Source organism: Syngnathus leptorhynchus, chromosome 16 (genome assembly GCF_054491065.1).
Source record: "Syngnathus leptorhynchus isolate UIUO chromosome 16, UIUO_Slep, whole genome shotgun sequence".
NCBI lineage: Eukaryota > Metazoa > Chordata > Actinopteri > Syngnathiformes > Syngnathidae > Syngnathus > Syngnathus leptorhynchus.
In genome coordinates, this window is record NC_141210.1 from 7,637,574 (window position 1) to 7,651,309 (window position 13,736).

The window sequence follows — 13,736 nt, forward strand, 5'->3', positions numbered from 1 at the left end:
ACACGTAAATCAAGTTGCGTTGAAATCTAATTTGAATGTTAAACCAAATTGGGTATTTGTCTAAGTTTATTGCTCTGCTCAAGAGGTCTCTTTGCTTTAAGACTTCTTTTCTTTTAATTGTGTCGATTTTATGTGTGTTCGGCAACCTTGAGTGCCGTGCAAGGCGCCATACAAATAAAATGTATTATTATTATGTTTATTTGTCTTTTTAAAACACTCCAATTCCATGTAAACAAATGCAGAATCCAAGTGACGTGTAAATCGGAGAGCCAATTAAAAAGTACCTTCCTACAAAAGGGCGTGGCTTTCTTGTGACATCCAATCACGCCTTGTATTGCATCCCACCCTCAACAGGAACCGGCTTGCGCTGAACATTTCTGCATCGTGTGATTGGAAGCCAGTCCGATGATCAACTAAGCGACACAATTCAGCACCTGAGGTACCAAATTTAGCTCCTAAGTTTCGTTATTACGGGTACCAAAATCGGTCTTAAATTACTGTTGCTGAAGCTGTTTGGTTAACAGACACAAACCGAAGCCCAACGGCGACACAACCGGAACCACAAGAAAGGTATGTACAGTATTATAATACACAATTTTCGCACTTTGTTTAATCCTCCATTCCGATTGAGTGATGTAATATGCAATGTTCAACATCATGACGCCCTTTTTGCTTAGTAGTTGCATAATTAGTATTACCATTTTTTTCCTGCGTATTGTAATTATTTCTCTTTAATATATTGTCGGTTTAAAAATCACAAAACAGCGGAAGAGGGAACAAGATCCTAATTTGTGATCTTGTTAATGAGTAGCTGTGTGTCAAGTCAGTTGCTCACAAACGAAAGACGCATCGTTGGTCTTGTGATTTGTGTGCAATTGTGAGTCTGATCACTGTTACGTGCGTCTGCAGGGTGAAGGTGCAAGAAAATAGGAAAACGTTTTAGTCAACACGAACTATGGAACTGTCACTGGTAGGTTTTAAGTTTAATTTTCACTAATATGCGCAGATGGATGAATAAATGGGTGACTTCATCATCACCTCTCCAACCTTTTTAGGTTCACCCAGCTGTCAAAGCCTTTATGTGTGGCGCTCTGAGTGGAACCTGCTCCACGCTACTTTTCCAGCCTCTGGACTTGGTCAAAACACGTCTGCAAACCTTGCAGAACAGCGTGGAGCCTGGGTAAGGGGTGTTATTCCGTCCTTGTTTTAAAATAAATCATCTTGAATTTGATTTTTTTTTCTTCTAGTTCTGGTCGTTTAGGGATGATGAGGATGATCCTGAATGTAGTGCGGACAGAGAGGCTGCCGGGACTGTGGAAAGGAGTTTCTCCGGTTAGAATGGCAACACAACAGAGATCTTCTTAAATGCCAATCACTCATCTCTCTCCTGTTTTTGTGTTGTCCCAGTCGTTAATGAGGACCATCCCTGGTGTGGGGCTCTACTTCAGCACTTACGGCTCCTTAAAGCAACACTTCTTCCAGGACAAAAACCCCGGGGCCTTGGGAGTTGTGCTGCTGGGAGGCGGGGCCAGGGCGGTGGCTGGGGTCCTCATGTTGCCCGTGACCGTCATCAAGACTCGATATGAAGTAAGAAAATGGCAGCAATAGGAAGAGATTTGTTTACACTCAATCTTTCAAAAGTTAGAATTTTTTTTTTTTTTTTACCTCAGTGCGGCAGGTTCCGTTACGAGAGCGTCACCGGGGCTTTGCGCAGTGTGTGTCGGACTGAAGGTCCTGCAGCGCTCTACTCTGGCTTGATGGCCACTATGCTCCGAGATGTTCCTTTCTCTGGAATCTACGTTATGTTCTACAGCCAGATGAAGAGCAATTTGCCCAACGGTATGTCAAGAGGAAAAGTGGGACATTTTTTTATTTGTACCACCTTCTTGGAACTCTCCATAGTTGTGCAACGCCTTGTTTCTTTTCTCAGTTTTGCTGACTTGATCTATTGTGTGTCTTCATTTTAGAGATCAGCGTGTCTGCTTTTGCACCCCTGGCTAACTTCAGTTGCGGGATCCTGGCAGGGGTGTCGGCCTCGCTCGTCACTCAGCCCGCCGACGTGGTCAAAACACTCGTCCAAGTGAACCCCCAGTTGAGCACCATCGACGCCGTCAGATTCATTTATGTGGTAAATATGTCACTTGCTTGAAAAGTTTGGAAAATGAAAGAACAGCAATTTTTTTTGATTGAGATGCACCTGAATGACACATTTGCATATTTGATCTTCTCTCCAAGGAACATGGACTTGAAGGCTTCCTAAGAGCGGCGTTGCCACGCTGTCTTCGGAGGACGATGATGGCCGCCATGGCGTGGACCGTGTATGAGCAAATGATGGCATATCTCGGACTGAAAACATGAAAAGGAAAGATCGAGGTCAAGTTGGTAGACGTCAAAGAAGAGATAAGGTCAAGTGACAAAAAAAGAAATGTGCACCTGTGCAGTTACTCATAATGTGTCGCAAGTATATCTTGTCGCCCTCAATAATGGAGTTGCATTTTACACAAGAGCTCGTAAAAGGTGGACACTCAGAAATGTGTTCATCGGGGGTTATGACTGAAGTTGGTTTAACAAATACTTCATTTCTGATGAGTATTTTTGGTTGCGCTTTCAGGTCGATCACATTTGAGAAATTGCTCAGTGAGAGTTCTTATTTGTGTTTTGTCAGCGCTGTAGTCGAGACCAGTGGCTCAAGAAGACTAACTGCCTATGTTGAGGAAAAAAAAAAAAAGGCTGATATTTTAATGCTTTATGTTTTTGTGCTTACTATGACACTTTGTAATACCTCGTCACAGTATTTATCGTATTTTATAATACAATAAAAGAAATGTTCAAAGTTGATAGTGATGTGTGCTTCTTAACCTGCCCTTAAATACTGTCAATGATTAAACTGAAGGCATCTACTTAACATCAAGACCTGAAGCATGACCTATGCTGCTGTGCAGATACGGCAGTTATGTCATAGGGGCATAGACCATGGTGGCATAATACATTCCGTCTTAACCTCGGCTGATAGAGAAAATATGAATTTTTATGTACTTCCCAAGATAGTGGTTTTGTATTAAACTGCAAATTTAATGGAGCAGATTTTGCATGCTGTCTTAATTCATGACATAAAATGCCTGATGGTAAACTGTAGGGAGAGGCTAATTATTGAGCATCATAAACCTCATTGATAAGCAGGGCAGGGCAGCTGAGATGTCATCAATAAGACAAGAGTAGTCTTGATAGTCCCGTATAACCTGATCAGCACTCTGTCTGATTATTGATAGCATTGATTTTTTATTTATTTATTCAAGAGTAAACTCAGATGCCATGGATTAAACTACCACATTATATCTCTTCCTTTCCTTTTTTGTCTTTGTGGAAAACAACCTAAAACACCATATTTTCTTTGACGCCACAAGGCTACTAGTATCCACATGCACTTCACACCAATTCCAGTTCCATCACCCTTTCACTTCTTTTGAAGCACAAGGACTCAACTTTTGGTTATCTGTGTGTTTATCAGCCTACCTACATTTAATTTTCAGCCCTTACAATTATTTAGACCTATGCGAAGTTTCAACAGCTTCATTTTTCAATATTTTACCAAGAACAATTTGTACACTCTGTTGTCATGCTGACTGGAACTCTTTATCTTCGGCAAATAAATACACTAGTTGCCAAACAGGTTAGACTTTGACTGAGAAGTCAACGTCTCAGCATTGTCTTAATATGGTCTTTCCATCTTTTCTTAATATGGGATGGCCGGCCAACACATACCACCACTGTCACTTTATTTAACACTGCCATCTTTCGGTCAAACGGCAGAATGACAACAAGCCAGTTGAAAGTAACGAACCAATCACAAGCGTTGAAAAGCTCTATAAATATGACGTCATTTCCTGAAAGCGGCCTTTTCTACCATCGCAAGAGTAGTCTTCCATACGGCGTTGTTTCGTGGTGAGTTCCTAGAACTCCTTTTTCGACTATATAACCTCCAAATACATCTAAATAATTAGTTAACCCCCCTTGCAACCATCCTAACCACCAATAATGACGATAAAACTAGACATATGATGTTTTACGTAGTGTCAAAACGCCCGAACTAGCTATGCTAACATTTGAAGCTAACTAGCGTGTGACACGCGCTCACTCCATGCTTTATGCTGCGCTCGACTTTACGCACTGCAATAATGAATGGTAGAACGTGTGCATTCAAACGATAACTACCTAAATGTTTCAGCAATTAAGACACGCTATTTACAATCCCTGTCAGTTTGTCTGTGAATTGAAATTGGGCATTTCTGTCTTTTAATGTGCCCCATACTTATTATTTCCATCCACAGCTCTCCCATCTCAGTCGTAACTCCGGGAAAGCGGTCACGATGTCCGGAAGTCTGGATGTCCTTCAAATGAAGGAGGAAGATGTGCTGAAGTTCCTGGCTGCAGGAACCCACCTCGGAGGTACCAACTTGGACTTCCAGATGGAACAGTACGTCTACAAGAGAAAAAGTGATGGTACGTGTGGCTTTAGTAAAATTTTGCATTTTCTGTGCATGTTTTAGGATGGATTTTAAGATCAATTTTCTTTTTAAGGTGTGTACATCATCAACTTGAAAAAGACCTGGGAAAAGCTGCTGCTGGCTGCCAGGGCCATTGTTGCCATTGAAAACCCAGCTGATGTTTGCGTCATCTCCTCCAGGAACACCGGACAGGTAAAATTCAAGTCGTTAGAGTGTTCTGCTGTTAAGACGGAACCAATTGTGAAATGTGAAAATGCACATTATTAAAGCTTGGGCACTGCTGTCATGTTCAGTGCTCAGGTGTCGGAAATGTGCAAGAGTAATTATGGACGGGTTTTCACTTTAACCATTTAGGACTGATGTTCCATGATTATGGTTTGGTAGACCTTGGCCACAATGTAATCCCTCTTGAAAAAAAATAAATGAAATGATGCCCTGTGGAAGAATTGACAACTTTTGCTTCCTCCTCAGCGAGCAGTGTTGAAGTTTGCCTCTGCCACCGGTTCTACCACCTTCCACGGTCGCTTCACCCCGGGTACATTCACCAATCAGATCCAGGCAGCTTTCAGAGAGCCCCGCCTCCTGATTGTGACAGATCCTCGTGCTGATCACCAGCCACTGACGGAGGCCTCCTATGTGAACATCCCCTCCATTGCTCTGTGCAACACAGACTCCCCACTTAGATATGTGGACATTGCCATCCCCTGCAACAACAAGGTGAGCCATCGAATGAATTCACTTGACAGCTTCATTTCATAGAGGAGCTTGTTTTCTAACGCGTCTATTTTCAGGGACATCACTCTGTGGGTCTGATGTGGTGGATGTTGGCCCGAGAGGTTCTCCGAATGAGAGGCACAATTTCCAGAGAGCACCCTTGGGAAGTCATGCCTGATTTGTACTTCTACAGGGATCCTGAAGAGGTAACTATTACTATCACAGATTGGCACAACACCATACAGTTATTGACTACAGTACTTTTAAATGTAGATTGAGAAGGAAGAGCAAGCGGCTGCTGAGAAGGCTGTCGGAAAGGAGGAGTTCCAGGGTGAATGGACCGCCCCTGCAGCGGAGTTTGCCCAGCCTGAGGTTGCCGACTGGTCCGAGGGTGTTGCTGTGCCATCTGTGCCCATTCAGCAGTTTCCAGCAGGTAGGGTTGGCTCAGTTTCACATGTTTCAGTGCAATTACAATTCAGGTATTGAGCTTTTGTTCCTCTTTCTCCAGGTGCTCCAGCAGTTGTAAAGCCCGCTGAAGGTTTTTCAGGTGAGAATTGTTCATTTAAATGTATATCAATTTAATGTCTTTTTTTTTTTGGTATCTTACTTTTTGTTTGTCTTGCAGAGGACTGGAGCAATCAGCCAGCTACTGAGGACTGGTCCACTGCTCCCACTGCCCAGGCCTCTGACTGGGGTGGTGCCACTTCTGATTGGTCTTAAATCTGAAAATAAACCTGAACGTGACAGGAAATAAAGTGTTTCACACCATTTTTTTTCTGAATTGTCTGTTATTGTTCACCTTCTGAGACAAGCTGTAAACTGAACCCAGGCGAGGGTAGATGTACAGTAAATTTACTTATTAAATAAACATGGACAGATTATTTGTAATCCAGGTAATTTGCAGTTTTTCAAGTAATGGATGAATGACATTTTTTTCCCCTGGGGGCAGGGGGTGTAAACCGATAGCGACTTCCTACTTGAGCAGAACCTTGACGAACTTGCGTTGCTAAGTGCATGTATTACTATGACAACGATGACGTACAATTTTTAAAGGGAATCTCCAGTTGCCCAGGCATTAGAGCTATTGTAAACATAACATTTGATCATCTTGTTTTCTTTCGATGTCTACGGTGCTTGACAAAAGTGAAGCGGCCGTCCACCATCATCATCCCGCCTGTGCAGAACAATCACTACCTCCACATTCGCGCTCGACAGTCAAGTGGGCGTGTCCCAGGGCGGTTCTGAGTCTGCTATTGGACGAAAACGGTTTGCTTTCCTCCTCGACTTCCGCTTTCTGCACGCCCAACCACGGAATAATGATAATAATGATCAAGATGGCTACTACAGAAGCCTTCTTTTTATAGCTAAACACGGATTACATGGGGTCACTCAAAACTGCAGTTTCTAACTTTTAAAGTCCTTCGTAGGCGACGGGTCTACGCCGGGTACAAGACTATATGGATTCATCGCGGAATGTGCCGAAATATTAGTAACTGTGTCGCCTGGAGCAGTTATTCAACAGAAGCTAGCTAGTATAGTAACTAGCTAGCGGTGTAACTGGCGACTCCGGCGTTAGCTGACCACCCGCGGGGGGGGGAGCCTGGCTCTATTTCGCACGTCCGGTTTGTGAACAAATGGCAGAACCGAGGAAAGTTCCCTTCGTCACTCTATCGTCGTTCAACACATCCACTCCGTCGACCCCGGAGTTGAGCAAGAAACGCCGTCGCGAAGATGAGGCCATGACTTTGGGCAGAGACGCTGGTGGAAGTGCGGTCGGGTCAGAAGGTGGCGGAGGTCTGTTTGGGACTTCGCAAGGTGATGCCGCCGAGCCCGAAGAGGCGAAACCCACCGTCCGGCTCAACCTCTCACTCTCCGAGCCAAGTGAACGCGGTTCTGCCGAATTCAACTACAGCGAGCTGGTGTTCCCGACGTCTTCACGTCCTTCTCAGGTGAGGAGTCACTTGAGCTTCGGGGTAACATCATGTCATCAAGGGGGCTTCGTCTCGAGAACTTGCAGTACTGTTTTTTTTTTTTTTCTTTCAAATAAAATTGGTTTCTTTCACTATTCACTCAACAATGACCTTGCCGTTCTTCTGACTTTTACATGTAGGTACAAATTGCAGCAGCTTCAACTACCCCAAAAGGACTTGCACCATCCCTGGACCCCAACGACCCACTTGCTGATAATGAGAAGGAGAGACGGGAGGTTGAAGAGTTGGCTAAGAGATTTGAAAACAAATATGTAAGTTATTTTGGACAGTTTTATTTAAGTTATACGTTATATTATACAGGTCTAATGGTAGAGCTGTGCGATATGTCCTCAAAATAAACACATTTTAGATTTGCCCGACAGAAAAAGCTCTTTAATTAATCAATGAAACCAGTTGATCGCCCAGTAAATTCTTGAATGGCTTTGGTAAGCAGACTTTTTGCTGTCTAATGTTAATGTGCTATTAATTTAATACTTTGTTTGCAGGGTGGCGTTTCCAAGAAGAAGAAAAAAGACAGGATGCAAGATCTTATTGATATTGGTTACGGGTATGACGAGACTGACCCCTTCATTGACAATTCGGAAGCTGTGAGTTCTTACTCCATGCACACATCATCAGGTTTGGGGCATGAGGGGGTTCCACCTTGATGCAAATAGCATGACTATTGGCTACGTTAAATGACTGTAAACTAACAGGAAATGAAATGATTTTATAATAGTTCTAAACAATGTTGTGATATTACCAATGAACAGCGTGTTCTTTTCGTACAGTATGATGAGCTGGTTCCGGCCTCTCTGACAACCAAACACGGAGGCTTTTACATCAACACAGGAACTCTGCAGTTCCGAGCCGCGTCTGACTCTGAAGCAGACGATACCGAGAATAATCACGTCAAGGTGTGTTCTTTTCACCTCTGTTAATGCACAATCATTGTCTTTCATCTAAACATCCTTCTCCTAAAAGATAAAAGATGGAGACGAGCGGGTGATTAAAAAGCGGAGGAAAAAGCAAGATGGTGCAGTTTTGGAGGAGAAGAAACCCAGGAAAAATAAAGTACCAAAGCCAGGGTAAGGTTTTAACTTTTTGGTTTTAGCATTCGACATTGCTTTTAAGTCTGCTATAATGTGAGCATGTGACTGTTCATATAATTATTTTATTTTTTTGTATCTCAACAGAGTGTCATCCTTGAATCGTCCAGAAAAGAAGAAGAGGAAGAAGCTTATGAAAGATTCCCTCCACTTAGCCAACATGTTGCGCCGCTTCACCAGGGAGAAGGAAGAGATGCGAAAGAGGAACATAGCTGGCGCCGCCGCTTTGCCGCGACCCCAAGCCAAAACGCCCGGGGCTAACACTTCGGTCGTAAACAGCCAAACCAAGGTCGCCGGCGGCAACGACTGCAACATGGCGGATTTGACGTCCGACCCGGCCGTGATATCACTGCTGGGGTCGGCCAACAATGACGTGTTGCACGACATGATGGGCGATCTGGACTTCGGAATGCTGGACTCTCCGCAGTCCTCCAGTCCTACTCAGGGGGAGAACGGCTCCTTTGGCGTGGCCCAGAAGGCAGGGGCAGGCCGTATGTTGCAGGCTAGTATGATGAGCCCTCCATCGCTGCCCACTGGTCTCCCAGGCCCTCTCTTGAAGCGCATCGAAGACCTCAGAGGGGTACGAGATTCGCTCGCTCACTTGATATTTTACCTCCTGTGGAGGAGACGAATTGGACCCAACTGGTCGTCTAATTTCATGTCATGCCAATTCTTGTTTCATGTCACAGGCATCTCGTCAGTTTGACGAAGAGGGCCGCAAGAAGTTCTTCACAATGGACATGAATAATATCCTACTGGAGTGAGTGACATTGACCATTGATCATATCAATAATCAACAAATGATTAGATCATTTGAAGTGGCGTCTCAAATGTACATAATGCTTCTTTAATTTCAATTTACTTGACTTTTTTTTTTTTTTAACGTATACCTTTCTCTACCTTTAGTTCCCAAGTAACAAGCATATGGCAGCCAGCTAGCTAGCTTGCATTAGAGGAGAATTTTAGACATCTTTCTTTAACCCCTGCTTGTCAAATTGTATTTATAGCTTGTCTATTATAAGCATAACCCTCTTTTATGTGTGTGTATTAGTATTGATTTACAGGTTCAGGAGCAACCAGCAGATGTTCGTTCAGCTGTCTACTCTCACTTGGAGGCCTTTGTCCCGTGTAATAAAGAAGGTCTGCTCAAGCGCCTTAAGAAATTGAGCCTTAACATACAGGTACTTTTTTTTTTTTTTTTTTTTTGCTCTGTCTGAATACTGCCCCTTTATCAAATGAAATTCTTGGATGCCCCACACTTTTTTTGGCCAGGACGGCAGACTCCGCACACCACTACTCAAGCTGAAGCTGGCGGTGTGCAGCGTGATGCCAGAGCAAATCGCTCGATACAACATGGACTGTATTGCAAAAGTGGCAAAGTAAGCGCACTTTTTTTCCTCTTTTAGCTGTTTGATTGGACGCAACACAGATGTTGTCCGAAAGCACTGACCAACTGCTTGTTTGCTTCTCACTCCTAACAGACAGCAGTCCGAGGAGGGAGAGAAAAATGCTTCCGAGGATGAGGATGAAGAGAAGCCAGGCAAGAGGGTGATGGGGCCTCGGAAGAAGTTTGTCTGGGATGACAAAATCAGGTCTGTCGTTTTACTCCATTATGAGGCCGCTATTGTAAAAGTAGTGGATGGGTTTCTTCGAGTTTACCAGCTTTTTTTTTTTCCTCCCCTGTTGTCATTTTCCGTCAGGTCGTTGCTATGCAACTTGGTACGAGTGAAGCTGAGCTGCTATGAGCTAGAGGGCAAGAACACGTCTCCTGAAGATTACCTCAAAGCCTTCATGGAAACAGAGGTGAAACCTCTTTGGCCAAAAGGTTGGATGCAGAGCAGGTGAGTTTTTTTGTCCTGACTTGATTTTGCCAAGTTTTTAGCTCAGTGGTGATTTTTTTTTTTTTTTTTCTTTTTAAAGGATCTTGTTCAAAGAGAGCATCGTGGCTCACGGTCACCTCACCGGCTACTCGTAAGTAAAGTGACAATTAGTCACAGTTTTGCTACAAAGTTATCACACTAATCTGACTTGTGTTCATTCCAGAGCAAAGAAAAAGATGATCAACACACCAAAAGTCAAGCCAAAGGTAAAAGAAGAGAATGTGCAGAATTGGCTTCATCTAATCACTCTAGTCTGGGAAGTCATATTCATATTCAGATATTTGGTGACATTTGTATCCACTATATATTTACAACCTGCCATTCTCTTATTTATTTCCTGAGCCAACAAGGCGATTAACTTGAGCATTTGTTTGTCAGGAGGCGGCGTGGGTTCAGCGGACCACACCCTCAGCGGGTGTCACTCCATCCCCCGTCGGCCCGGTTGCTAAGCGACCGTCTCAGTCGCCGGCTGAGCCCATATGCCTGGATTCCCACGACGACGATCTGGTGGTTCCCTCCTTGGACTCCATCTCCCAAGCGCTTATGATCCTCGGCAATGCCGCCAAGGGCCTGGCGCAAGGGGGCAGCCCTCCCTCCCCGGATAGAACTAAGAGCCTTGCCAGCGCCGCCGCCGCTGCAGCCCCTCATGTCTCTGCGCTCCTCCAGCAGCAGCAGCAGCAGCAGCAGAAAAAGCACTCAGTCAGCACTTCCGGCGCCAGCAACCCCCGCTACACGTTCAGCTCTTCGTCTCCCTCCGCCCTTTCGTCTCGGCCGTCCTCGGTCACTTTCTCGCCCGTGTCGTCGGTCAGGGTGGACGCTATGGGCAATGTGAAGGGCCCGGGACAGGTGCACAGACACTCGGTGTTGAACACTCAGAGACCCGTGGGTGTCGCCGTGCCTAAGGTCAACGCTCCTGCTTCACCCGCTAAACCCCGCCCCCCACCCACCGCGTCGACCCTCGCGCCTCCGGGATCAAAGATGGGGGTCTCGGCTCCCACTTCAGGCCTCATCAAATGCAGCAATAATAAAGGCGTCAACAGTAGCGAGCCGGTCATCGTTACGCCGCCTCCCTCTCGACAACCGACGGGCCATCCGTCGCCCGCGCACGTAAACCCCAAAAGCTTCCTGGCGACACGGTTGCCCCACAGCCCCCAGAGCAAAGCACCTCCCACCACCCCATCCCACATGGGCATTCAAACGACGCAGCAGTCAAACTTCATCACCCCGATGCACGCCACTCTCACAAAATCCAGTCACAGCAGCGTCATGCCAGTCGTCAAACTCACACCTCGCACCGTCAACTCGGCCGTCACCACCTCCCCTCGCGCCCACGGCTCGTCTGTCGCCACCCCGTCTCGTAGCCTCAGCTCTGTCGTCCCCAGCCACGTCATGCACACCCCATCTCGCACCCTCAACACGGTCGTCACCACCTCAGGCTCCCCCGCCCCCTCCCCAATTTCCAGGTCTCAGGTGACACCCCCCATGCAACAGTTCTCCTCCAAAAGTCCCACAGGCTTCCGCTCGCCGTACTCAGGTGCCCAGGCCGGAACAGCCAAGGTGGGCCCAAGTGGTTACGCTTCCCCGAGCAACCAGAAGAACCCAGTCAGCAGCAGCAGCAGCAGCACAGCCAACAGTGGCCTTACCAACACGTCATCCATAAGCAAACATTCAGGAAGTGGCACCCCTCCCACGACGCACTCCGCCAACTCGGCCCAGCGCCAGAGGTCCGCAGGAGTGACGACGTCTCAGGGGGTCAAACCAGTGACGTCGGTCCCGTTGTCAACGGCCTCTCCTCAGTTGCCTCAGGTTGGTGCTCCCGCGGCCTTGAAGATGCAACCAGTTGATTCTTATTTTTCCCCCCCTTTCACTCAGGCGTCATCAGCAGGGGGCAGCAATCTGCTGGGCTCCACCCCGTCTCTCCCGCTGGGCTTTGGGATGCTGGGCGGTCTGGTTCCCGTCTCGCTTCCTTTCCAGTTCCCGCCGCTGCTCAACCTGCCCCAGTTGGGCGCCGCCGGCTCCAGCATCCCACCCACCAGCTCAGCGGCCAGTAGCAATGCTTCCTTCTCGACCTTGACTCAAAGTGAGTGCGGGCCTTACACATCCATTGGATTTAGAAATGCCAGGATGTTGAAAATCTGCGATCTAATTACGTCTGTGCTTGACATGCGTCCATTTTGTTTGCTCCAACCGTCCGAGCGTTTGTTCTTGTCTGCCGATTTCTCTCGTCACCAATGTCGCGTCGGTCACAATTCCCATCTGCCTTTTTTTTTTGTTTTCCTCGTTCATTCTTTTTCTCTTTCTTTTTCTTCGTGCCCTCCTTTTCACCCCCACGTCCTTTGTGCCCCCCCCGTCCTGTCTCCTCAGATCTTTATAAGAGTCTCCAGTCGGGCTCTCAGGTTGCTCTGCCTCCTCACTTGCAGCTCGCTTTCTCAGGTAAAATGTGAGCCTCCCTCCCTCCCCTGCACTTTTCCACTGTTGTTCCTTCCTTGTCTTTCTGTCTGCGCCTTTGCTGTGCTCATCCCGTACTTGTGGTCGTATGCCCTCCCCCCCCTTTGTGTAGCCATTAAAGACATTTCCAGAAACGCCGCAACTTGTGACTGACAAGAAAACAACCCAGGGATTTTCTTGTTTCTCTGCAGATGTCAGCCAAAGCCAAGGAGGAGACAACAAGAGGAAGACTCTATGATAGCGGCCGGTCTTGCTTTTTGGTGCCAGATGGAGCAGACCACTTTTCATATGTTCTGCTTTTCAGGAATGGAAAACGTTTTGATCACTTTGACATCTTTTACAGCGAAACAAAAAGACAACGACAATTTGTCGACGTTTACAAGAGACCCTATATCACTGTGGACAGGGAGAAAACATGCATGTACGGTATGTATGTGTGTGTCTGTGTGTCCGTCCGCCAGTGTGTATATGACGATAACGTGATCGACGGGGTGCCTTTGTATGTTTCCCTCCCTGATGCATGGTCAGTGACAACATGGTGCTCTTTTTAAACCCAAGGTGCAACAGTACATGGCAAAAATATTGAACGATTCAAATGGTGCTTCATTTAGCACTATACAGTTAGTTAACTTTACCAGTTACAGCACGCTTGCAGGTTTTCTATTTTCCTTTTAAAGTGTCAAAATCATAATTAATTATTCAGCTGAAAAGCAAAAGAAAGGAACATTTCAGTATATTCCAGGGACCGTATTGTGGGTCACCCCTATTTTAGACAATAATGACATTTTTGCTGACATTTGTAAGAAATGTAAAATGCGGAGCTTTCCTCCGACCCAAGTTGAACATGTTTTGTCTATTTTACTTGAATTCTTCAGAGTTACATTCTGTACAGTACTGAAACCTTTTGATTAAAAATCTTATCTTCATATGGTAAAATGATCAGATGGAACCTGTTGTCTCAAAACGTGTGTCAGAAAATAGTACTATGTTCTATATTGGGTCATTGTTTTTCCAAATGATGTTTTCCAGCTCAGTTAGTCTGTGTGAATATCCTGCCTTCCTTGAACAACTTAATGTGCATTGGAAAAAAAGTAAACATGACATCACAGG

The 13,736-nt window shown here is 45.8% G+C and overlaps 3 protein-coding genes across 6 annotated transcripts; all 3 read left to right on the forward strand.

Moving 5' to 3' along the window:
- Window positions 1-323: 323 nt before the first annotated feature.
- Window positions 324-2,838, forward strand: LOC147044607 (mitochondrial glycine transporter A-like). Of its 3 annotated transcripts, none has more exons than XM_085934345.1 (9): window positions 324-439; window positions 525-570; window positions 910-970; window positions 1,056-1,180; window positions 1,248-1,332; window positions 1,408-1,587; window positions 1,671-1,839; window positions 1,968-2,128; window positions 2,236-2,838. In XM_085934345.1, exons 3-9 carry the CDS (start codon window positions 956-958, stop codon window positions 2,356-2,358), a joined length of 858 nt encoding a protein of 285 aa, XP_085790471.1. In that variant the 5' UTR covers window positions 324-439; window positions 525-570; window positions 910-955; the 3' UTR covers window positions 2,359-2,838. The 3 variants fall into 3 exon arrangements, with proteins under 3 accessions (XP_085790471.1, XP_085790472.1, XP_085790469.1); XM_085934346.1 differs by having other exon boundaries at window positions 334-439; window positions 510-570; XM_085934343.1 differs by having other exon boundaries at window positions 350-570.
- Window positions 2,839-3,884: 1,046 nt separating this feature from the next.
- Window positions 3,885-5,987, forward strand: rpsa (ribosomal protein SA). Its single transcript, XM_085933708.1, has 8 exons — window positions 3,885-3,942; window positions 4,329-4,500; window positions 4,579-4,697; window positions 4,977-5,222; window positions 5,297-5,425; window positions 5,493-5,652; window positions 5,728-5,766; window positions 5,845-5,987. Exons 2-8 carry the CDS (start codon window positions 4,368-4,370, stop codon window positions 5,937-5,939), a joined length of 921 nt encoding a protein of 306 aa, XP_085789834.1. The 5' UTR covers window positions 3,885-3,942; window positions 4,329-4,367; the 3' UTR covers window positions 5,940-5,987.
- A 516-nt stretch (window positions 5,988-6,503) lies between these two features.
- LOC147044609 (ubinuclein-2-like) lies at window positions 6,504-13,565 on the forward strand. 2 transcript variants are annotated; one of them, XM_085933706.1, is made up of 17 exons: window positions 6,504-7,168; window positions 7,330-7,461; window positions 7,696-7,797; window positions 7,981-8,106; window positions 8,174-8,277; window positions 8,386-8,878; window positions 8,988-9,058; window positions 9,350-9,479; window positions 9,571-9,677; window positions 9,780-9,890; window positions 9,999-10,139; window positions 10,219-10,269; window positions 10,342-10,384; window positions 10,557-11,984; window positions 12,051-12,258; window positions 12,543-12,611; window positions 12,818-13,565. In XM_085933706.1, the coding sequence occupies exons 1-17, from the start codon at window positions 6,854-6,856 to the stop codon at window positions 12,862-12,864; spliced, it is 3,678 nt and encodes a 1,225-aa protein (XP_085789832.1). In that variant the 5' UTR covers window positions 6,504-6,853; the 3' UTR covers window positions 12,865-13,565. The 2 variants fall into 2 exon arrangements, with proteins under 2 accessions (XP_085789832.1, XP_085789833.1); XM_085933707.1 differs by lacking the exon at window positions 12,543-12,611.
- Window positions 13,566-13,736: the final 171 nt, after the last annotated feature.

Coding starts and splice junctions, on each gene's coding strand:
- LOC147044607 (XM_085934345.1), top strand. Junction 1,588..1,670: donor TCATCAAGACTCGATATGAA/GTAAGAAAATGG, acceptor TTTTTACCTCAG/TGCGGCAGGTTCCGTTACGA. Junction 1,840..1,967: donor GAAGAGCAATTTGCCCAACG/GTATGTCAAGAG, acceptor TCTTCATTTTAG/AGATCAGCGTGTCTGCTTTT.
- LOC147044609 (XM_085933706.1), top strand. CDS start 6,854: ATGGCAGAACCGAGGAAAGTTCCCTTCGTCACTCTATCGTCGTTCAAC. Junction 8,107..8,173: donor CCGAGAATAATCACGTCAAG/GTGTGTTCTTTT, acceptor TTCTCCTAAAAG/ATAAAAGATGGAGACGAGCG. Junction 8,278..8,385: donor AATAAAGTACCAAAGCCAGG/GTAAGGTTTTAA, acceptor GTATCTCAACAG/AGTGTCATCCTTGAATCGTC.
- rpsa (XM_085933708.1), top strand. CDS start 4,368: ATGTCCGGAAGTCTGGATGTCCTTCAAATGAAGGAGGAAGATGTGCTG. Junction 5,223..5,296: donor CCATCCCCTGCAACAACAAG/GTGAGCCATCGA, acceptor GTCTATTTTCAG/GGACATCACTCTGTGGGTCT. Junction 5,767..5,844: donor GCCCGCTGAAGGTTTTTCAG/GTGAGAATTGTT, acceptor TTTGTCTTGCAG/AGGACTGGAGCAATCAGCCA.